This window comes from Rutilus rutilus (genome assembly GCF_951802725.1).
Source record: "Rutilus rutilus genome assembly, chromosome: 2".
Taxonomy (NCBI): Eukaryota; Metazoa; Chordata; class Actinopteri; order Cypriniformes; family Leuciscidae; genus Rutilus; species Rutilus rutilus.
The window spans coordinates 9,614,938-9,640,515 of NC_140210.1; the positions used below are offsets into that span (position 1 = coordinate 9,614,938).

The 25,578-nt window shown below is 37.5% G+C and overlaps 2 protein-coding genes across 3 annotated transcripts in view; one reads left to right on the forward strand and one right to left on the reverse strand.

Moving 5' to 3' along the window:
- Positions 1–144: 144 nt before the first annotated feature.
- Positions 145–5,080, forward strand: knstrn (kinetochore localized astrin (SPAG5) binding protein). Of its 2 annotated transcripts, none has more exons than XM_084402912.1 (8): positions 145–222; positions 463–558; positions 657–683; positions 805–904; positions 1,050–1,164; positions 1,256–1,317; positions 4,293–4,367; positions 4,693–5,080. In XM_084402912.1, the coding sequence occupies exons 2-8, from the start codon at positions 479–481 to the stop codon at positions 4,822–4,824; spliced, it is 591 nt and encodes a 196-aa protein (XP_084259038.1). In that variant the 5' UTR covers positions 145–222; positions 463–478; the 3' UTR covers positions 4,825–5,080. The 2 variants fall into 2 exon arrangements, with proteins under 2 accessions (XP_084259038.1, XP_084259039.1); XM_084402913.1 differs by having other exon boundaries at positions 221–314.
- Positions 5,081–8,443: 3,363 nt separating this feature from the next.
- Positions 8,444–25,578, reverse strand: part of sdk1b (sidekick cell adhesion molecule 1b) — a 237,533-nt gene continuing 220,398 nt past the window's right edge. Inside the window, exons 34-45 of the mRNA XM_084401823.1 lie at positions 25,133–25,189; positions 24,615–24,716; positions 22,660–22,775; positions 21,010–21,196; positions 18,298–18,435; positions 18,049–18,210; positions 14,507–14,632; positions 14,148–14,312; positions 12,556–12,693; positions 12,084–12,204; positions 10,638–10,767; positions 8,444–10,053 (exon numbers count right to left, since the gene is read on the reverse strand). Of these exons, the coding sequence (XP_084257949.1) occupies positions 9,784–10,053; positions 10,638–10,767; positions 12,084–12,204; positions 12,556–12,693; positions 14,148–14,312; positions 14,507–14,632; positions 18,049–18,210; positions 18,298–18,435; positions 21,010–21,196; positions 22,660–22,775; positions 24,615–24,716; positions 25,133–25,189 (1,712 nt within the window). The 3' untranslated portion in view covers positions 8,444–9,783. The remainder of the gene's footprint in view (positions 10,054–10,637; positions 10,768–12,083; positions 12,205–12,555; positions 12,694–14,147; positions 14,313–14,506; positions 14,633–18,048; positions 18,211–18,297; positions 18,436–21,009; positions 21,197–22,659; positions 22,776–24,614; positions 24,717–25,132; positions 25,190–25,578) is intronic.

Here is a 25,578-nt window from a genome sequence, read left to right on the forward strand (position 1 = left end):
AAAATAAAACATCTTTCGCGTGATATTCTTTTTGTTTGGATTAATTTCCTTTGTAAGAATCTTACAATACTATATATTTGTATATACATACATTTAGTTTTAACGTTAGAAATGAATCTCAGTCAAAACGGGTTTGTAAAGGAAGCGGAAGTGACGTGGTTTATTTTGAAAATTGAAGGCGCTTTTAAAACGTTATTTGCAGGTCGATATTAGCTGAGTGTGGTAAGTTTATTACACATTCATACATACTTTAAAATAATTTTTTTATGACTGTAGATTAACGATGTGAGATAAGAAATCGCATTGCATTTACGGTAAGAAAAAGTTGACATGACAAGATACAGAAGCGAAGTGTGACATGTACATCGTTTCGAAAATAGATTTTTTTTAGATCAACCAAACATTATTTCTTGACAATATTCGTCTTAAATATTAAAAGCAGTACATTCTCTGTTTCTCCAGAAAGCTGCATTCAGAGATGAAGAGAGTTCAGATGAAAGACGCGGCGATTTCTGCACAGCCCAGAGCCGCGCATGTCAAGAACGACACGGACAATAAGTGGGCATCTTTGTTCAAACGTTCCGCAAAGATTTCCTTTACCTCAATACCTAGCTTTATTTTAAATAAAATGTAATATATATTTAATATTTTTTCAGGAAGAGCCAGCACAGGACTCTGAAAGTGTAAGTACCATGGTTTGAAATGATAGTCTGCCTATCAAATAAAAAACGTTCTTACTACTAGTAAGATAATACTGTCCAGTCTGTATAAAAAAGAAAATGTATACTATTTTGATTTTCTTAGGCCAACCACAAGATATGGCCAACAAAACGATATAAGGGAGCAGAATCGAGCATTGACTACAACAAATGAAGACCTGCAAAGACAGCTTGAAGAAATGAAGGTGATTACACTAATCATTGATTTAGTGTTTTGCCCAAATGCATTAAAGACAAATTAATCGAAGGGTGTACAGTGATATTTTAGAATATTTGCTGAAGTCAGTCGAGTCAAATACATTTAATACTCAAGCAATCGTGTTTCTGAAGGAAACAGTGACTGAACTGGAGCTGCGATGCACAGACCTCCAAGGAGAAAATCGAGAAATTCAAAAACAGCTCCGAGACTGCCACGTCCTCCTCGTTGCAGAAAACCTTGACCCAGGTGATGATTCTTTTTATTGCTCCGTTGGACTGACACATGTAGAGGAGCAGTGTGTTCTGTTGAGTTGTAATCTAAACAGCCTCAAATTCAGTTTCAGGGGAAAAGTTGGGTCAGACAGCACAACAGAAGGAAGAACAAAGAAAAGAAGTTATGGTAACTCATTTTGTTTTCTGTATTTGTATATTTTATTTTATTTATATTAAAGGGATAGTTCGGCCAAAAATGATATTTAACCCATGATTTACTCACCCTCAAGCCGTTCGAGATGTATATGTCAATCTTTTTTTCAGACGAACACATTTTCAGTTATTTTAGAAAATGTCTTAGATCTTTCAGTGCTTATAATGTGAAGCTATGGGGTCCACCTCCTCCAAGTCCCAAAATGTGCATGCATCCTTCACAAAAGTAATCCATCCGGCTCCAGGGGGATAAACGAAGGCCTTCTGAGGGTAATCCGTGCGGGTTTGTCGTAAAAATATACATATATAAAACTTTATAAAGCGTCGTGACGTAGAACGAACGTGACAGCGCAGCCAGAGAGCAGAGCAAAACAAAACTCTACGTTCGTTCTACGCCACGGCGCTTCCTGCGCTACGTCCTACGCCAGCATCCATCTCCGTGAACGCGCGTCGACCGCTACCGGAAACATTTATAAAGTTTTAAATATGTATATTTTTACGACAAAACCGCACGGATTACCCTCAGAAGGCCTTCGTTTATCCCCCTGGAGCCGGATGGATTACTTTTGTGAAGGATGCATGCACATTTTGGGACTTGGAGGAGGTGGACCCCATAGCTTCACATTATAACCACTGAAAGATCTAAGACATTTTCTAAAATAACTGAAAATGTGTTCGTCTGAAAAAAGATTGACATATACATCTCGAACGGCTTGAGGGTGAGTAAATCATGGGTTAAATATCATTTTTGGCCGAACTATCCCTTTAATGCTATTTTTGTTATTGAAAAATATTTATTTTTGTATATAAATTGTGTATATGTACACACACATACATACATACAGAGGTTTGGTAATGAAACTGAAACACTGGCCAATATAGCCTAGTGTTGGGAGGTTTCACGCATATATATGCATGGCCAATCTTCACTGATTTCACATTCCATTAGTAAGAGCTGAGTGTGAAGGTTGAATTAGCAGAGCAATAGCACAGCTGTACATAAAATATTGCAATCAACACAACATAATGGGAGACATATCAGAGTTCAAAAGGGGACAAATTGTTGGTACGCGACTACGTGTTTCGCTGGCTCATCTGTGACCAGGACAGCAAGTCTTTGTGGTGTATCGAGAGCCACAGTATTCAGGGTTAACGTCGGCCTGCCACCGCATAAGACGAACCACATCCAACAGGAGTCAATGCGAGAGGAAGCTGTCTGAAAGAGACGTCCAGGGGTACTAACCTGGATATTAACATAAAACCACAGCTGCCCAACTCCTTGCAGAATTAAATGTGCACCTCGACTCGCTCATCTGGAGCTTCACAGAGTCAATATTCATGGTCAGGCTGCTACAGCCAAACCTTTGGTCACTCATGCCAATGTCAAATTTTGGGTTTCAATGGTGCCAAGTTCTGCCAACAGTGCAAATCTTGGGCTGTGGACAGTGTGAAACATTTACATTTACATGTAGTCATTTAGCAGACGCTTTTATCCAAAGCGACTTACAAATTAGGACTAAGATTAAGCGAGTCATCATGAAGAGGCAAAAAACAATAACAACGCAAGAAGTGCTCAGAATACGAGGTTCAGGCATTATTCAGAGTAGCATAAGCCCGATAAGTGAGGTTTAAAGGATTTTTTTTTTTTTTATGAAGGTAAGTGCTCACGAAAGAGATGGGTTTTCAGCTGTTTTTTGAATGTTGTCAGGGATTCTGCATTCCGGATGAGGGTGGGGAGAGTGTTCCACCAGCATGGAACTGTGAATGAGAATGTTCTGGAAAGTGATTTTGTGGCTTTCTGTGATGGAACCACGAGACGTCGCTTGTTGACCGATCGTAGGCGTCTGGTAGGGATGTAGGCTCGTAGGAATGAGTGAAAGTAGGAGGGAGCTGAGCCTGTGATAGATCTGTAAGCAAGCGTCAGTGCCTTGAACTTGATGCGAGCAGCGAGAGGTAGCCAGTGCAGAGAGATGAACAGAGGAGTGACGTGGGCCCTCTTGGGCTCGTTGAAGACAAGACGGGCTGCAGCATTCTGGATCATCTGTAGAGGTTTGGTTGCACATGCTGGAAGTCCGGCCAGAAGAGCATTGCAGTAGTCAAGCCTAGAAATGACCAGGGCCTGGACGAGAAGTTGTGTTGCGTGCTCAGTTAGGAAAGGCCTGATCTTCCTGATGTTGTGCAGCGCAAACCTGCATGATCGAGCTGTCTTTGAAATGTGATCTGTGAAGGTCAGCTGGTCATCAAACATTACTCCTAGATTTCTGACCGACCTTGATGGGGGGATCGATGATGAAACATGTATTGTTCTCTGATGAGTCCACCTTCACTGTCTTTCCCACATCTATTGTGTGTTTTGGAGGAGCAAGTCAGAAAATGTTTTCCTCCACCGGCATCACATAGTGACCTGGCCACTGTTCTGGAAGAGGAATAGCTCAAAAACGGTAAAATGCATGTATCTGTCATTCCCAAGACGAAATGATGCTTTATTGGCCGTAAAAGGAGGCCCTAAACCAAAACCAGGTGTTTCACTTTCATTGTCCAACCCGTGTGTGTGTGTGATAAAAAGAAAAAAAAAGAAAATCTGTAATAATTTTTCTTAGATTCTTTGCTTTTTGGCAACATGAGATACTGATACATGGACTAATGGTCACTGCAGGCACATATAATGGGGATTGATTATATAATCAGCCATATTGTACAATAATCTGGTATGCCGTCACACCAGATTATTTGCTTCTTTTTTTGGGGGGTCTGATTACTTTTCTGAGGTAAAAGCAGCATGTCAGACTCCATTCTTGAATACAAATGAAGTCTAATTCTAGTCTATAGCATGTTTTCCCTGGAGAATCAGTCCTGACAGTGCAAGGCTAGTGTTAAACCGGAGTCACAGACATTGGCCCCTCAGTTAATTATTCATTATTTGTCCGTTTTGTTTTTTTCTAATGACAGACCGTTTCTCAAAATCTCCTGACTGAGCTGAAACTGTTCGGTGAGACGGCACAAGAGCATGCAGCTAATTTACTGGTGAGTATCAGTATTCTTTGTTTTTAATATTCAAAAATTCTAGGTTATTTATCCTGATTTGAATGTCCCGCGGCACTGACCAGACATTAATACAAATGTTTCACTAAGACTGATTTATATGTGGATGAAATTACACACATTTTGCTCTGCTGGGCTAGAGGCTGTATAATTAATCATAACGCCAGGTCCACAGCCGATGAAATATTCATTTGAAATGTTCTAATCCTTCTAAATGTTATTGAGTGCACCTCTCCAAAACTACTAGAATATGGCATGACCTAGAATGTGTTCAGTGAGGATGTTGTCAATCTCGGTTTGCTTCCAGGAAGTGCAGAACACCATGAGGGACCTGACGGAAGTGCATGAAAAGCTCCAGCAGGAGAGGACATTGTTCACTTTGGATGTGGAGGAAATGGAGAGAGCTTTGGGAGAGGCAGAGAGACTCTTGATGGAATAAACTCTTTCATTGGCCATAAATGTTGCAATGCCATATGGTGTTTTCTGAGATCTGTCAGTCTGAGAATGAGAACTGGCTGAAAAAAGCATTTGGATGGAAGTGTAACATATTGTTGCATTTAAAGGAACATCCACCACTCACCATTTCCAAAGTAAATGTACAAATAAAATATGACCTGAATGCTTTCTGTGTTTGTCTGCTGTCGAGTTGAACAAGTTGAGATATTTAAATAAACTGTTTCCATGTACCTCTAAAACGGCAAAGCACTTCTTGAATGATATTGACTGTATGCTATCTTCATTTAAATTATATGTGCAAATATGACCGGGTGTAAACATGATTAAATGCTTTACAAAGTTTAGTGCTGTTATTTCCTCTCATCATAGTATCTGAGACTTAAAGAGCAATGCCAATGTTTTGATTAAAATTCCTATTCTTTTCAAGCATTGTCCCATATGATGTGGAAATTTACACCACATAACATGGGTGGAGAATGTTATATGAGCACACAAATATATAATTATATATTAATATAAATAAGGGGTTTGGATGACAAAAAGTTTAGGCATGGGAATCTCTGCATTACATAAACAAACAAAAATAAACATGAAAACAGATGACATTATACATTCAAAGTTTTCCAGGTTTGGAATATTTTTGTTCAGATCAATAATTAGTGAAGGTCACTGGATGTGATAAAGACATAAGTGTTTCACAGCTATATATCAGTAGTGTTTAGTAACTTGCATAATTATTTATCTCATACATCCATGGTGTAAATGAGAGGTGCTCTTGTCCCCAAATTTATGACCATTGACCATTGTATATTATGAATATAGTCAAAGCTAAGCGGTATGACACAATAGGATTTTTTAGAAAGGAAAATTTACAGGTGTAAAAAGAATTAGGGAGAATCAATAAATTATGAATCATTTACTGCCATTGTGTGAATAATATGTAATCAAAAATCTGATTATGTAATTCATGTAGCATACATGTGCCGTCTCACTGCACTGCTGCCAGACTCTTATGCTCATAAGCACAGGATAGTTTTCCAGTGAGACAACTCGTGTCATACTGCCATCTTATGTCCACTTATACAAAAAGTCACTTCACTTTGAAACTGTCACATGTGTTGATTCCTGCACTGCTCTATAGCAACCAATGCAAACACTCAGAAAATGACACCCATCACCTCACTTCCGAAAAACAGTTCAGACAATGTTCTACTGATCAGATCTGAAACACAAAAACTGCTGAACAGCATGAGAATGTTTTAAAGGAGTGTGTTTGAGACAAGAAAGGAGAACATTTTCTGTAAAATGTGTATCTCATCCATTTAATCATAGTAATCAAAACAAGTGCACTACATTGATGAAGTCTCAATATCAGGAATACAGTGATACAGTGTTCTTACAATAAGCCAAAAAACAAAACAAAAAACATATGGGCCTGGTTTCACTGACAGGGTTTAGATTAAGCCAGGATTAGGCCTTAGTTCAATTAGGGCACTTAAATGTGCCTTAGAAAATAAAAAACTTAACTGATGTGCATCTTGAGACAAAACAATGGCACTGATATATTTTAAGATATGTCAGTGCAAGTTGCTTTCAGCTCAAACATGCATTTTAGTCTGGGACTACCAGTCTGTGAAACCAGGAGTTGGACACTTAAGCCACACTTAAAAATGTATGAATGTCAATGCATTATATTATTATAAATTCTGACAACATTTTTTTTTCAATGTTTTGTTATCTAATGCAAAACCTTCAGACATTATTAAGTGTCCAAATATGTTTGGGGGTACCTCATCAGTGAATGCGTCATAAGAGTACAGGAGGCATTTCTGCTGCCTGGATCATATACACACAGCACACACTTTTTGGCATTTAGTCACCAATAAGTTATGAATAAAAATACCTGCCAGGGGGACAATGGCAGCAAAAATATGAACACAACATTACTCATGTCATTTGTTTAAAATAAATATGAGTCACATTTGTAGAGCATGTGTGGCTTAACGTGGCCTACAGTGTTTTGGGATTTTTAGTTGAATGTGAGTGATACTTTCCAGTGCAAAATATAAAAGATCCAGAAATTATGATGACACATTACTATAATAAAAAAGTTTTTAAAGGGCAACATATTACTTTTTTCTTTACTTTTGAGAGTGTTAAGTCACAATGCACATACTTCAGATTTTGACCATTTCAAGACACAATTACTTAAATTTTGAGTAATCCAGTTAAATGCATTATTATGCCTTCAGGTGCATACTGTATACAATGCATTGTGGGTAATACAGCTGTAGGAGGCATAACATTCCAGTAACAACTTTTCAAAGCAATTCAAAGTGTTAACAACCTGCTTTGAATCGCATATTATTCTCTCTGACTCATTCCGATCAATAACGCCTTGCATAGCTCTATCTGTCTTTGGATGTAACGTCAGGATGTTCAACACAGCAATAAATCTGTCCTTGTCTTTTTCTCTGTTTTAAATGACAATAAATGCATAGAATAGAATTAAATTCTTCAGGCATTGAACCATACTCTACACAAGCCAGCAGACGTTTATGCAGTTACAATCTCTTAAAAGTGTTACTCCGCCATGACAGTTGACCTGGAAAACACATATGCTGGCTCCGTCCGAAATCGCACACTCTCTCGACTTGGTACTCATTTTAAATAAGTAATTACTTCACGAACGCTAAAAAAAGTACATTCTATATAGTATGAATGTGTTAGTATGAATGTAATCCGGACGTACTATATCTGCCATTTTGCCATTATCATATGTGACCTTCCAGCGTCAGTTGGAAAAACAGTACGGCAAAAGAGTAGTATGTCCGAATAAATAGTATTTGGAAAACAATAGACGAAAAGTCCTTGGATGACCTACTACTTCCGCTGAGATTTTGAAGTGTGCATTCGATGGACACTTTTGTGAATAGAGGATTTGTGAATGGAAGTGAAGCGACACAACTGACGCTGGTATGTCACGTGACAGTAACAACATGGCAGATGTAGTAGGTCCGGATTTCATTCATTCTACCCATAGTACTTTTTTAACGGTCGCAAAGTAAATTCAAATGTATTACCTACTCACAGCGATACTTTACAAAACCGTGTTCTGAACGCAGCGTGTGAAATCGATACTGCATAACTGGAAACATGTTCATGTACTTGCGTAGAGTATGTTTCAAGCCATAATGTTGCATTCAAGTCATGTCAAAATGATCACACTTATGAGCTTCACGGGGTCAGCCCTATGTTCCCACATTTCTAAGAATTATTATTATTTTTTTACGATTTGTCTAAACCCCAGTTACGGGTAGGTTTAGGGGTGGGGTCAGGGGTAGGCCATTTGTGGGAACATAGGCATGATCCCAGTTTCACATGAATGCCACCTTGAAGTCGAAAGTACAAATGGGAAACTTTTTGTATTCAAGCTCCATAGATAAAAAGTCAAAGTTCGAAATCATAATCATAATACATTTTAAAATAATAATTGACTTTTTATCTCATAATTTCAACATTTTATATCTTATTGACTTTTTATCTCATAATTTTGATGTTGACTTTTTGATGTCATAATGACTTGGTGTCTTGACTTCTTATCTCTATTTTGACTTTCATGTTTTAATTGTTTTCAACTCATAATTTTGACCGTCATAATTGTTCGACATAATTTTGCCTTTTAATCTGATTATTTTGACTTCATCTCATAATTATTACTGTCATAGTTTTGACTTTTTAATCTCATAGTTTCGACTTTATATGTCATATATTGACCTGAAACCGGCCGCTGAACACACATGACATAGTTATGATTTCCAAACTCCTAAGTATGGTCTTAGCAGGACTTGAATGCATCATTATCTCATAATAACGTTTTGGTAACCAGCCTAGATCTTTAACCATCGATGTACTCCAACCAACAAAACCTCTACACACCCGTTTTACCATCACGTGTACCATATTCAATTTAGCTCTGATGCTCTTTCATACTGCAATAAATATTTGTTCAACATTAAATGAGATGAGAAATCTGTGTATATTTGGATTAGAAGGATGAATTCACTCATTTCTTATCCTCTCTCTGGGTGACTGGATTGTACATACACTGCAAGCCAGTCAAACAAACAGTGTGGATTGTGACTTGCTGAAATGATCCACTGTGGGTCTCACTAAAGAACTACATCGACTTGGCACAAATCTACTCTACAGTAAAAACGTTTCGTTTTTGTACAAAATTGATCCTAAAAATATACACACATACAGCATATTTTACATACAGTATTGCTAACCTAAGAAAACGGTCCGCTGTGAGCACACATTTTCTTTCTTGTCCCGCTTTTGGTTTAAGAGAGAGCAATACGTGTGCAAAGGCAGTATTTTCAGTGCTGCTTTTTGTCCAGAATGAAGCCGCCCGTCCCAGACACGAGAATAAACCACACACAAAACACATTTTTGTTCCAGTCTACCACTCACTGTACAAGTTTCCGGTGATGTTTCAACTTCAGTTCGAGTTTTGGAGATCAGAGCGGGATTCAATGAATCACTCAAGCTTGCGTTTGCCCACACATTACGACTAATCCCGGAAGGTTGCTATGGAACGGGAATTCATAACAAAAGAATTCTCTTCATCCGTTTTTGAGGGTCTTTGAGTCTTTAAAATTAATACCACCTCTTGCTGAAGAGTCTCACAGTGCAAAGTCTCCGCTTCTTCTGGGTCATGGTTAATCTGCGAAAATCCACCCGAAAATCATTAACACATTAACAATGAGATACTTCAATACCCCCCTCCCTTCCTTGAAGAGAGAAGGCCTAAAATACACGCTTTGGGGGAAATGAGAGACTTTTGTGAAAAAGCATTCTTTGTCATCACTCCCACAGTTTGATTTGTCCCGTACTTTGCTTCATCGCTTTCCCTCGTTTGTATCAAGTCATCGGTTCATTAGACAAACGAGGAGAAGCCGGTAACTGGAGTGCGTGTTCCTGGTGCGGGCTGCCCTGTGGGGGTGTAGACGCCCCCCACGCTGTGCTGGGTCACCACAGTCTGATAATACCCCCCCTCTGCATCCGTCATGGCACATTCCTCGTACCCTCCTCCGGTCTTCACGCTTTTGGGCTGCCGCTTCCACGAGTTGTAATAGGTGGGGTCGCTCATGTAGTGATTTACAAACGAGTGCTTGGGCTGCTCATCTTCGTAGTCGCTGTCGCTCACCTTCACATGAGGGGGGACGGGACGGCACGGGTCCAAACCAGAGAGAAAAAGAGCAGACAGTAAAGTTACAGCATGAACGTAATTGTTGCCTGTTTAAAGATGTACAAAGTAAGTTTTTGTTTATCTGACATGATGGTGGTCTTGGACTTGGCATGGATGAAGCATAACCTAATGTTGTTTTAAGTTTCCACTGTAGCAATACAATGTAGTCCCGCACATGACATGAGGGGAACATTTTTTATATCATGTCCACGACTTATCAAAGGGATAGTTCACCCAAAAATGAAAATTGTGTCATTTACTCTCCCTCAAATTGTTCCAAACCTGTATGAATTTCTTTCTTCTGCTGAACACAAAGGAATACATTTTGAAGAATGTCGGTAACCATAACATAGTATACTATGAAAGTCATAAGGGTCCATCAACTGTTTGGTTACCGACATTCTTCAAAATATCTTCTTTTGTGTTCAGCAGAAGAAAGAAATTCATACAGGTTTGGAACAACTTGATGATAATGAAAGATGTCTGTAAAACTCCACCATAACCCCATGGCAGTGTTTCTGTGAGTGTTGTCATGTGTTTACCTCTGACTCAGACAGCTCAGTGGGTTTCTCTGTGAGGGTGGTGCTCTCTGTTAAAACAGCCCCATTGTAGTTGTTGCAGATGTCTTCATCAGAATAGTGGAGCCCACCTGGACTGGGCCGTGGAGGAGACCTGTGGACCAAACACTGCAGTTAAAGATTACATTTTTTTTAGTGTGTATTATTGCTTTTTGAGCATGAAAAAAGTCCACTCCAAAGGGAGTTTCTGAACTGAAACGCCTCCATTGTAGTCTTGAGTTTTCTTCCTGGGAACAAACACGTCACAATATCCCCGATATTAATAATTTCCGCCTAATCATTCGCAAAAAGGGGCGAGGCCTGGTTGAGTTGCTATAGTAGTGTGTTAAAACTCTTGGTTATGATAAGGGGCGTGACATTTCCAAAACACGCTCAAAGCAGTTGACCAATCACAACACATTGGGGTCCAGCTGACCAATCAGAGCACATTGAGCTTTTCGAAAGTAGGGGCTTCATAGAGACAGGAACTACTGTAAACAGAGCGTTACTGACAGACTAGGAAAAGTGTAGCCTGGTAATACCAAACTCTGCTACTTCGCTTTGCTTCGTAGACAGAGTCTGGCACGGCATAATTGAAAAGCGTTTTCTTTCTCGCGGGGAGGCGCTTGTCTGAAGTTTAAAATCATTGGTTCCCGTAAGCCAATCACATAACGTTTGGTTATGGCGTGTGTTATGCGCATGCTCAGCCGCATCTATCTTCCACTGTAAACACATGTAGTATGATGCGAAAACAAAACCATCGAGCGAAATACCGGAGTGAACATGGCTGTGAATGACTTTTGCAGATTATGTGAAGTAAATCTACGCATCCACGGTACAATCAGCGTCTACGTCACGGCTCTCAGCCCGCCCTCTGTTCGTTGATTGGCCGGCTGTTTTCAGGCCGGAGAAAAACGGAAAGCTATTACGCTGTCTCAGACTGAGTACAGAAGCGAAATGAAATTGAGCGGAAGTAAAAAGTCTGACGTAGTCAGGCTAGGAAAAGAGGTGCTTGCACAATGAAAAATATGTTAAAAAATAATGTGTTTTTTGAACACCTATAATAGACCCCAAAAACAACATCAAGACTCCTCTAATATGGACACTTTAACATTAAATTATCAGTTTTTGCACTGAATATAATCTGAGAAACTGAAAATAACTTAATATAAGGAGTCATATTAAAATTAAACTGAAGATATAGGCTATTTAAAGAGGAAATTAGGTGATAAATACATTTTTTTTGTAGATTTCATGACTTTTCTCAGAGCTAACTCCTCCTCGGAACCACTTTACAGCAACTAGTGTCAAAGTGATGTTTAGTCGATGCATGGTGTCAATTTCCATCAACTACTGTAACAGTAGCCTTTATATTACCATAATTTGATATAATAATTATAATTATAAACAGCAGTTCAGATGAAACCACACCTTGATCCATTCTTCTTTAAGAAAGAGCTCTTCACGTTCAGATGTCTGCTGTTCAGCTCTAGGGCCGTGAAGCCGCCATTGTCAAGGGTTACAGACTCTTCTACCGTAGTGATGTGCTTTCCTGTGGGAAGAATCACATCCAAGTAATGCCAACAAACACTGGGATGTGTTGACTGATTAACTATCTTTCATTTTACAGTGTTCCCCAAAAGTTACACAAATGACTGAATTGGAGCAACTCCAAACACTTAGAATCTTTAAAAAAAACTTCCAGAAATTGTCTAGGAAGCAAAAGAACAGTGAGAATACCATAAGGTACAGTGATTGTACAGGTTTCAAACAACATGAGTTAGAACGAGATTGAGTAAATTCAGTAAGAATACAAGTTCTAAGTGAAACACAAGAATATGATCAATTATTAATATTCTGTTTATAATAATCATAACAATGGTGTTATTTTTATAAGTCTCACCTGTTCCACAGCTCCTGTACCTCTTGTTCTGTCCGAGCAGGAGCAAACCAAACACAACCATCAGAATGAGAATGAGACTGATCAACGCCATGACGATCAGGAACCACCACTCCTCATAGAAAGGCGTTTCAGACAGAGCTACAACAACAGACAATCATACTGCATTATTGTTCATTTATTGTTGACATTACATATATGAGGGAATACGAGATATATTTACAGTAGTGGCTAAAAGTGATGTCCGGAGGGAACATTTGAACAATATTAGTTTTTAATGGCACTTCAGGTTCTATTAATCACTCAAAATGTGAGGACGAGGAGTATGTTAAAGTGGGAAGAAGAATACACTAAACTTGGTTAAGGTATTAAAATGACAAAACTATCAAGAAAGGCAAACTCCAGCATATATTTAAATATGGGTTTATTGTGTTATGCAATAAAGGCATAGAAAAACAAAAAGCCCATGGGAAATAAAGCATACACTGACTACAGTGTAATCAGTTATTAATATTTTGTTGGTTCTCCCTTGTTTTTGATTCCTCTGGGCACTGACTCACTAAACTTTTCGTATGTGTCGTGCTTAACTTCTTTCCAATCCTCCTTAAGTTCTTCCCAAAGTTGAGCTTCATTGGAAGACCTGCATGGCTTATCACAGTTGCATCTGGCCATTTTCACAAATGATACAATTGAAACGTTGAATGTGTACATTAGTTTTAAACTCCAGGCACAACTTCACAATATGCATACCAAATATTTAATAAAAACTTTGAATAAAGTGTGAAGAAGCCAATTTTCCTGGGTTAGACATGACTTTTGGCCACTACTATATCTTTTTTTTTCAGCAAGGATGCATTAAATTGATAAAAAGTGACAGTTAAGACATTTATAATGTTAAAAAAACATTTATATTTTAAATAAATGGTGTGTTTTATTTAATCTTGCTATTCACCAAAGAATAATAAAAAAAAAAAAAAAAAATGTATCATGGTTTCCACAAAATATGAAGCAAAACAACTCTTTACAACATTGATAATAATACGCAAATCAGCATATTAGAATGATTTCTGAAGCATCATGTGACACTGAAGACTGGAGTAATGATACTGAAAATGTAGGTTTATCATCACAGGAATAAATGACATTTTAAAATATGTAAAAATAGAATATTTAATCAGTCTAAAACATTTTAAATGTAATAATATTTCACAATATTACTGCTTTTACTGTATATTTCAGCCTTGTTCCTTTACTTATGGATGTGAATGTGCAGTGTGACACTAGATGGCAGCAGAGGCCACAAAGTGAGTATACAGTGCTCTACAGTTCAAACATCCTCACTAAAATAGACACTTTACGCTGAAATGGCGTACTAATGTCCATACTAATACTTTAAACTGTAAAATTAACTTTAAAATGAATTGATAAAGTATGCAATATAGTTTGTAATTGATATGAGTCAGGGTAAATGCCATATCAAATTTGTTGTAAACAAAAACAAAGCTGTGGGACAGATGTACGGTCTGTTCAATGGGTTGTCATTTGCAAGAATTGTTCAGTAAAGCGCAGTGGTGTGATATAATGAGGAAGATTACCAGACATAGCGGTGGAAGGCTGACTGGGGTCGCCGTAGCCCAAGCGATTGACCGCGATGACACGGAATTCATAGGCCACACCTGAGCGTAGGCGGTCCAGACTGATGGTGTACGAGAGGCTTCCAGGCGGGAGATGCTTGACAAATGTATCCCATAATCCTTCATCTGAAAAGGCAAGATTTCAAAAGCGGGAGGGAGAGTAAGGAGAAGAAAGATAGAAGAGGTGGAAGTGAGAAGAGGTAGGTTAATTGAGAATAAGCCTGGTTTTACAAGACCATGTAGTGCATGAGACGAAGAACTGGTAATGAAAAGTCAAGGGTCATCTGAAGTAAGCAGATGGACAATGAATTGCTGCTTACCTGATGGACGAGCCTCAATGACATATCCCGTGACGGGTCCCGCCCCTTCTACACCCTCTGACCAATGAAGCGTCAAAGCTGATGCGGACTTAGTGACTGAGGTCTGCAATGGCGAACCAGGGGAGCCTATAAAATACAAGGTTTATTATTCCTATCTGAACGATCAATAACAGCACACAAAGATCCTAATGGATCTGGTCATTATTATCAATCAGAACAGTTCAGACTGACTTCAAATATCAGGCTGATGGAATGAAAATTATGGATACAAAAAAAAAAAAAAAATCTGAATACTTATTAAACATATTCTCTGCAGCTTACAACTTAGGAGTGTAAAACAGGCAGCTCTGCCATTCTGAAGTGGTTTAGATTGCATAAAGGTCACATTGAAGCTGTAGGGATACATCTTCATCAAAACATGCTCTTTATTGGTTACTGTGACCTGACAACACATTCAGTATACCGTTATCACACTTCATTTCTCACAAATCTTTTCACCTTTCAAATAAACTAGCTGATCCTAAATGTCATGGTTCAATTTACTCGTTCCCTGTTACACAGGCATAAAATGTGTGTGTGTGTGTGTGTGTGTGCCAATGACCAATCACCAACAAAAATAGTCACATCGCTAGGAAACTATGCTATTACCATAGTATTTGGACATAGTTCTATAGACATGTACCACGGAATTTTTTTTCGTATAAGTTTACTTGTCTACTCAATCCTTAGTATTTTCCATTTTTAAGAATGGTAGTTTAGAATAATAAGTCATCAATACTATGAAATACAGTAACACAAACGGAAGTATGGGAATTTTCGTAGTGACCAAAAAAACATTTTTTTAAATATATATATATATATATATATATATATATATATACAGTGAGGAAAATAAGTATTTGAACACCCTGCTATTTTGCAAGTTCTCCCACTTAGAAATCATGGAGGGGTCTGAAATTGTCATCGTAGGTGCATGTCCACTGTGAGAGACATAATCTAAACAAAAAAATCCAGAAATCACAATGTATGATTTTTTAACTATTTATTTGTATGATACAGCTGCAAATAAGTATTTGAACACCTGAGAAAATCAATGTTAATATTTGGTACAGTAGCCTTTGTTTGCAATTACAGAGGTCAAACGTTTCCTGTAGTTTTTCACCAGGTTTGCACACACTGCAGGAGGGATTTTGGCCCACTCCTCCACACAGATCTTCTCTAGATCAGTCAGGTTTCTGGGCTGTCGCTGAGAAACACGGAGTTTGAGCTCCCTCCAAAGATTCTCTATTGGGTTTAGGTCTGGAGACTGGCTAGGCCACGCCAGAACCTTGATATGCTTCTTACAGAGCCACTCCTTGGTTATCCTGGCTGTGTGCTTCGGGTCATTGTCATGTTGGAAGACCCAGCCTCGACCCATCTTCAATGCTCTAACTGAGGGAAGGAGGTTGTTCCCCAAAATCTCGCAATACATGGCCCCGGTCATCCTCTCCTTAATACAGTGCAGTCGCCCTGTCCCATGTGCAGAAAAACACCCCCAAAGCATGATGCTACCACCCCCATGCTTCACAGTAGGGATGGTGTTCTTGGGATGGTACTCATCATTCTTCTTCCTCCAAACACGTTTAGTGGAATTATGACCAAAAAGTTCTATCTCATGTGACCACATGACTTTCTCCCATGACTCCTCTGGATCATCCAAATGGTCATTGGCAAACTTAAGACGGGCCTTGACATGTGCTGGTTTAAGCAGGGGAACCTTCCATGCCATGCATGATTTCAAACCATGACGTCTTAGTGTATTACCAACAGTAACCTTGGAAACGGTGGTCCCAGCTCTTTTCAGGTCATTGACCAGCTCCTCCCATGTAGTTCTGGGCTGATTTCTCACCTTTCTTAGGATCATTGAGACCCCACGAGGTGATATCTTGCATGGAGCCCCAGTCCGAGGGAGATTGACAGTCATGTTTAGCTTCTTCCATTTTCTAATGATTGCTCCAACAGTGGACCTTTTTTCACCAAGCTGCTTGGCAATTTCCCCGTAGCCCTTTCCAGCCTTGTGGAGGTGTACAATTTTGTCTCTAGTGTCTTTGGACAGCTCTTTGGTCTTGGCCATGTTAGTAGTTGGATTCTTACTGATTGTATGGGGTGGACAGGTGTCTTTATGCAGCTAATGACCTCAAACAGGTGCATCTAATTTAGGATAATAAATGGAGTGGAGGTGGACATTTTAAAGGCAGACTAACAGGTCTTTGAGGGTCAGAATTCTAGCTGATAGACAGGTGTTCAAATACTTATTTTATATATAAATTGATTAATTTTTCATACAAGGATATTATGTTTATTTGTAAATGTGTACATAATCTAGTTTTATTTACCTACTCTGTCGTTTATTTATTTATTATTATCATTACTATTATTGTTTTTATTATATCAATATTTGTATGTACGTTAGATTATTTCGGCAGAAAGGGTTATTGTGGGAAAAAAGTTTATAGAAATAAATACAAACTATAATAGCAGCACAGTGATACTAAATAAAAATAACAGCAAAAATACATATGGTAGAACCTAAAAGTCAAAATGAATACGCTTTTAGCTGTATGTATATCGGAAACTTGTTGGCTGCATTTGTGTTGTGCTATCTGGTCCTACTAATACATTAAAATAAATAAATAAAGTTTTTGTAAATAAATTTATAAACTGAAAATCAGCTTATATTTTTTATACTGGAAACTTGTTGGCTGAATTTGTTTGCTATCTGGCCCTACTAAAAAAGAAAGAAGGAAAGAAAGAAATTAACTTGTTGGCTGCATTTGCTTTGCTATTTGGTCCTAATCATCCACTGACTACCTAAACACACAAACAAAAAAAAAGTTTTGTAAATTCATAAGTAGAAAACCAACTGTATTCATCTACAAAACTACTTTCAACCATTCAAGGCCTTTAAGATTATCAGAAACATACATTCACTCACTTTAGACTGGTAGTGTACCTGGGAGTACCATGTCAATATGGTATGAGTTAATATTTCAGTACCATATAGGATACATACAAGCACCCCAGTGTATTAATTTTTTGCCTCAAAATTCTGGCCATCTACATAAGTGCTTACACTCCATCATAATCCATACTGACCAATCAGAGTCCACCGCTACATGAATCAGCTTCATCTCATCTGAGGAACATTCTGTGAGGCTCAACATCCCACCACAATGAAGACGCTGCCATGAGAATGTTCAAGTGCTCAAAGGCTACGTAAAATCCCATTCTCATTACAGTGCACTAATCAAACCATGACGTTCACACAGCCTTATTTTAATTTCCGTCTCCAACTAATTTTAAAAATTAAGATAATGAAATGCCATCTCTCTAGTGGGTCCCAGGGTTTAGAAAGGTGTTTTTTAGAAAAGCACTAGTTAAATGCAGTCATTTCATATTCAACAATTAATTGAATCCAAAGAAAGCCTCCAGCTCTTGTGTCTGTAACTGCAGGGGATGTTGCTTGATTTATTATGAGTTATTACATTCACATTTACTCATACCTTCCACTGGTCCTGCAGTGATATTGGCTTCCAGTTCGGGTCCGTAAGCAATGGTTCTGGCCTGAACCTTGAAGCGATATGTCACGGCCCTCTTCAGGTCACGAACTTTCAGCCAGCGCTGCCAGTTCCCCTTGATCTCCACTGTAACCGTCTTACTGACACCTGTCAATTGAAGAAGGGTCTTAATGAATCTGGACTTTTTTTATTATTAAAATTTGAATGATGATTATATCTCTCCATCCTGCTCACCATGAACTGGTGCGGTGGGCTCATAGACCACTCTGTACCCTTCCACCACTCCGTTGGGTTGCAGAGGAACTCCCCATGACACATTCACTGAGCTTCCCGTCACCTCCGAAAACACCACATGACTGGGGGCTCCAGGAGCTTGAGAGAGAAAAGCCACACGTGTATACACTTCTGCTAAATAAACGATTTCCATAAAAACAATAAAAAATAATATACAAATTACACAAATAAATTCAAACGTCTGTTCAAACATCCATTCCAAAAAAATATTCGCATATTGGAATGATTTTCTGATGGATCATGTGACACTGAAGACTGGAGTAATGATGCTGAAAATTTAGCTTTGCCATCAAAGGAAAACATTACATTTTGAAATATATTCAAAATAGAACAGTTATTTTGTTATTGTAATAATATTTCACAATGTTAATGTTTTTACTTCATTTTTATCAAATAAATGCAGCCTTGGTGAGCACAAGACATTTTTCAAGACAATAGATTTATATTATTAGTCATGTATTTTGTATTTAATTATTATTATTATATATATATGTATTTATTTATTTTTCCGACAAGGATATTATGTTCATTTGTAAACATGTACATTATTCATATTTGTATGTATGTTTAATTATTTCGGCAGAAAGGGACAACTGTAACCTTAACACTATAACTTTATTTGTGGTGCACTTTAATCTTTAGAATATATATATATATATATTATATATATATATATATATATATATATATATATATATATACAGTGCAATGCATAAGTGAATACACCCATGCTAAAGTTGACTAAAAAGAGGAATAAAAAATCATATTTTGGAAATTGAACTTAATGCCTTAATTTAAAAAATTTGGAAAAATCCAACCTTTAAGGACACCAATTTTCTTTGTGAATGAATAATGTATCGTAAATAAATAAATGTTCTTCCTTAAAATACATGGTGCATAAGTGAGTACACCCCTATGTTAAATTCCCATAGAGGCAGGCAGATTTTTATTTTTAAAGGCCAGTTACTTCATGGATCCAGGATACTATGCATCCTGATAAAGTTCCCTTGGCCTTTGGAATTAAAATAGCCCCACATCATCACATAGCCTTCACCATACCTAGAGATTGGCATGGGGTACTTTCCATAAGATGATCTCTCAATGCAAATCAAACTAGCTTTTAGGCTAACTGAAATAAAATCATGCCAATCTCTAGGTATGGTGAAGGCTATGTGATGATGTGGGGCTATTTTAATTCCAAAGGCCAAGGGAACTTTATCAGGATGCATAGTATCCTAAAAAAAAAAAAAAAAAAAACTTAAAAATAAAAATCTGCCTGCCTCTATGGGAATTTAACATAGGGGTGTACTCACTTATGCACCATGTATTTTAAGGAAGAACATTTATTTATTTACGATACATTATTCATTCACAAAGAAAATTGGTGTCCTTAAAGGTTGGATTTTTCCTAATTTTTTTAATTAAGGCATTAAGTTCAATTTCCAAAATATGATTTTTTATTCCTCTTTTTAGTCAACTTTAGCATGGGTGTATTCACTTATGCATTGCACTGTGTATATATATATATATATATATATATATATATATATATATATATTCTAAAGATTAAAGTGTACAACAAATAAAGTTATAGTATTATTGAAAGAATAGATTCTGAACTGCCGGAACGATTTGAAGTAATTCCAGTCTCACTTCCTGTTATATACACACGCAACAATGTAACACATTTGCATAATGCCAGCCTATTGTCTTCATTGGCTGCCCGCGAACAACATCTACTCTGACCCTCAAACACTATAGTTGCTGCTGAGGCCTGGACGAGTTTGGTTTGTGTTGTGGACATGTCCAGAAGATTCGGTTTTCTGCGCTACGAATCCACTTTGCATGCATTTCAAAAGGATGAGGACGACGCCATCATTACTGTTTGTATTAATGTGTATCAAGTGCAAGTTCAGATATGGTAGTGGGTGTTTCGTTTCCAACACACGCTGTAAGTGGTAGACCAATCACAACAGACTTGGCTGTCTGACCAATCAGAGCAGATTAGGTTCACAGAAAGGGGGGTTTAAAGATACTGAATCTTTGAACTAATCGTTTCAGACACTTTGAAAAAAAGAGGTGATGTCTAATGTATATTATGAGAAAATTTAAGTGGTTTTTGACTTTAGATGCATATAAATCTATTGTAGGAGACCTTCAAAACAAAATCAGGAACCTTTAAAATAGTAAAATAGGGGCACTTTAAATGTTTTTACAAAAATATGAGCTGTACATTCCTGTTTTAAACCACAATGTCTTCCTCTTTAGACTTTCCTATGTAAATGCATTAGAGTAAACATGTTTTTTTTGCAAAAATTGTTTTCAGTAATAATCAATGCAACCAATGCTGTCTAGAGTCAATAAAACTTGAGCCCAGACCATTACTTTAATAAAACTGTCACAGTATGCCTGTATATGTTCAATCTGCATTACAGCAAATGGTAATCAAAGGTTCAATCAAACTTGTTTCATTTGCCAAATTTTGCTTTAAGACTCTTAAATAGGGTAATAGAAAGAAGCGCCACATTTACAATCTTAACGGAAGCAGTAATAACAGAGGAATGACATGTCTGACAATGTTTTGGACGTCTCGGTTGGTTGTCTGGCACGCATGCATCCGGATGAGCGTAACGGGATCTCAGCGGGACTCACCAGCCTGCAGGGTGCGTCCTTTACGGGCCGCACTGAGCGGCCCGTCACCCGCCGTGTTAAATGCAGACAGTTGCACATGGTAAGTGGTGTAGGATGTCAGGTTCTTCAGGTGCACGGATGTATCTGGAACAAACAAAACTAGTTCCTTCTCCGTCTCATTCTGCCTGTCCTTTTCCCAGTAATGGATCTGTGGGAAGAAAGGAATGACACATATACAAACTTAAAGGAATATTCACCCAAAAATTCAAATGTCCAAACTCTAAAACCTTATATTTTGAAGACTGTGCTTGTCGCTCCTTTCCATGCATTTACAATGAATGGAGACTGGAGATATATTTGGGATTTGAAATGTTGATGCCGGTTTTTTTTACTCAGCAGGTGAACAGATAAATCGCCATATGTAGCTCTCAAACGGAGTTCATTGTAAAGCATTATCTATTATGAAGTGTCATTTTCCGCACAGTAACGCAGAGCCGAAGCACAACCAAAACAATGTTCTTCCACAAAATGCATGCAGTTCTGTTTTCTATATGCTAGAGGGCCAAAAGTTACATAGTGTACCTTTTAAAAATCTTACAGACCCCAAATTACGGAAGAGTATATTCATACATTTATGATATTTTTTATGATATATGTGCTGTTTTGGAAGCTTAAATGCTACATTCATCATTCACTGAGCAACTAAGTACACTTTTAAGAATGCCTACTTTTGTATTCCAAGGTAAAAAGAAAGTCATACGTATTTTGAATGATATGAGGGCAATACGGAAGTGTATATTCTTACATTTAATATATTTTTTATAATATATGTGCTGTTCTGGAAGCCTAAATGCTACATTCATCATTCATTGAGCAACTAAGTACATTTTTAAGAATGCCTCCTTCTGTGTTCCAAGGTAAAAAGAAAGTCATACGGATTTTGAATGATATGAGGGCAAGAAAATGAAGACAAATGTTTCATTTTTGGGTGAGCTATTTCTTTAAATACACAAACACACCGAAACAAGAATGAAATAAGAAATGTGAATTGATACTTTGTGTGTTTGTGGACAGAACAACAGAAGGATTCATAACCAATTCCTGTTCAAATGTCTATGAGAGACAGATGTACAGATGGCGTAAATAGGAAAACAACGGTGGAAGCTAATGCGGTGAAATCAACAGATGACAGTGAGATAAGGGAAGACAGACTGCAGATGAACGACAGTTTATTTATGACGATAAACAGATGGACTGCCTGACTGATTTTAGGAAATACTTTTCATAAAAGCCAGGTCTCACAACTGACTAAACAATTGTGCATTATGTATTCATGCATTGAAATTTTTGGCACATAGTGTACAATGTGGCAAACACATAATGTGCATGGGAATTATAGGTAATTTCTAGGGGGTGAAAATATGCATTTGACAATTAAAAACATTGAATATAATAATAACCAATTATCCTTAATAATACCCAATGCCTTATGGGTCGTTCACAGGATGGATTCTTATGAATGTCTGCAGTATTTATACATTATTGTTCTATGTAAAAATACTCTAGACAGACACCTTTGATGTTGTGCATCTTGTGCCTTATTTAAAAATAATTACGAATCATATGGCTAATATTTTCTGCATGCATGTGAGTAAAAAAAAAAATCGTCACCTTGTATCCCTGAATATTTCCATTTTGTGTCTCGACGGGTGGAGGCTGCCACTCTACGTCCAGCTGGCTGGAGGACACGGATTTCACCTGAATATTCTGAGGAGCCACTGAAGGAGCTGTGAACACATGCACAGAATTATTATTTTGAATTGAGCAATAAACAAATCAAACATGCATGTGTCTAGACTTCCACAGTTGGACAACCATTTACTGTATAGACTATCTGTCTCATATAAAGACCAAATGTCAGATGACATTTCTCTGTGGCATAATGGACAGTGACTAAACTGAAAGGAAACAGAGGTTCAGTGATTTATTGACACACTAAAATGTGTAAAATGTGTAAAATGTAACGTCTCTGTAAACAGGCCGGCTGTCGCGTTTTGGTTCCAGAAAAATATTAAGCAGCACAACTGGTTTCAACATTGATAATGATAAAAAAATGTTTCTTGAGAACCGAATCAGCGTATTAGAATGATTTCTGAAGAATCATGTGACACTTCATGTGGAGTCTGGAGTAATGGCTGGAGGAATAATTACATTTACAGTTATTTTTTATTTTTTAACAGTTTTTACTGTATTCAAATAAATGCAGCCTTGGTGAGCATGGATAATATATATATATATATATATATATATATATATTATTGAATAATATTGAATATACAGTATACACTAATGAATACACATATACTAATGAACACACACACACACACACACACACACACACATATATATATATATATAAATAATACAATATATATCGTATTTGTATTATTTTATTCTTTTTGTATAAATATTTATTTTTATAATAATGTATACTATAAAACTTAATAGAAAAAAAAGAAAAAAAACAAAAAAAAAAAACAATTTCATTGTATAAGCACACTCCTTCCCCAGTCCATACAGACATACTGTATATTTCATAGATCTGTTGTTTAGTTGGGCTTGGTGTCATAGTCTGTGATTGACTTTGAGCTGTATGTGTCAAAATCCCTTTTCAGCTCATTCTACACTCCTATAAAGAGAGATATGTAATTAAGATGGCCTTGTTGTCTTTGTGTGTTAAAGTCACGCCAGAGGGACGTTGTGTTTAATGATGTGCCATCCCTCTCATTCGGATTTTTCAGAGAGGTCAGATGTGTACACTAATCTGATTTGTGCACATGGCTCATTTTTTAAATTAGCTGAGGTAATGGGCTTTAATACTGCTCTACATAGATGAGTTTACAGTTAAATTAGCTTTGACATGTGCTGTGATACATGCTAACACACAAACACATCCTATAGATTGAAAGAAGGTCATATCTACTCTATTTCACTTACATACAGCATTCATGAAAGATCTTGTATATGGGGAATATATAAATAGAGCAATTTCTGCCTACATTTACACGTAGGTAATACACAGATCCGATATTATACAACTATCTGATGTCGGTTTACCTTCAGTGAAGACATTACTGACTGTTTTATATAAGTACCCCCCCCAGGCTGCACATCACTGGCTAAATTGATTTGCGCTGCATAGCAGGAACTGGTCTATGGCGCGTATCAATAGGTCACGCAAATGGATCCACTCTGCGTTTTCTAATAGTTTGTGCAGATAATTGGTCCACTAGGCGATTCAAGTCCCTCTTTTCTTTCCCATACAGTTGATAAAACCAGATAAAACAGGTTGTGTGACTGAGGAATGATTGCATATAATTTTCATCTCACTCATGTGTGAATGTACTCCTCGTTAACATTACCTGAGCGCTAAGTGCTCAGACCAGACCAAATATTGAATATAATGTTTAATTGTAGGTCAGATAATGAGATATCAGATGCATATCAGCAAACAACAACTACATTTCAAAAAGCACTTTGTGTTTACCATGGACTTTTTGCAAGTTTGTGGTTCAAGTTTTAGAACTGAGTCATAGGATTGATCCTAATAAGGCATAAACACATACCTGCTTCTCCCACAAAAACCTCTACAGGTGCACTTGAAGGGCTTTCTCCAACAACATTAAATGCTGTCATGACAATTGTGTATCCTCTGTACTTGCTGAGCTCTGAAAAACACCATTAGAGGAAAAGAAAAATAAGATGGAAGCTTAAAAGTGCGAAGAGTGCTGAAGTAATAGTTTAGAGAAGCGCGGAGAAAGAGACCCCAAAAAATGAAACATAATTTTTTTAAATGTAGGCGACGGAAGAGGGACGTGGATATGAGAAGAAGGGTGTGGAAATGAGGCGGAGAACAAAATAGATTTACATTTTTCCCCTTCCTCACAGCAGATCATGACAGGACCAGAGGCTAAACAACAAAGCGTAAAGACTAGGGGAAGTGTTTGTTATGGAGGTAGAGGAGATCAGAGGATAGAACAGGGAGTTTGAAAGCCTTCGGGCTTGAATGTGACTCTGTTAACACTTCAAAGATTGCAACTATTGAAACAACTCAGCAATTAAAATAATATCAAAAAATACTTACGCGTTAATTCAAATTCTGTTAATGAAGGGCTGCTCACTGTCTTAAAAGTGCTCTTAGCTGTTTGAATAGTGAAATAAACCCAGAGAGAGATAGAGAGAGGAAAAGAGAATAAGAGAGAAATTACACAAGGGACACTGCTTAATATATGCATTTGAGAACAGAAGACAAAACAGTCATCTGAAACGGAAAGTAACACAACATTGACAAAACATATTTATCACATTTGTTTTTATTAGCATCATCATTATGAAAACAACATTTCACCTGGAAGCAAAAAAATACAATTCCAAAGTCCAAAATTCAAGCAGTGAATGGAAGAGAGAGAGAGACTATCAAAAGATAGAAAGACAGACAGACAGACAGACAGACAGACAGACAGATAGATAGATATATAGACAAACAGCAAGAACGAGAGACAGACAGACAGATAGATATATATATATATA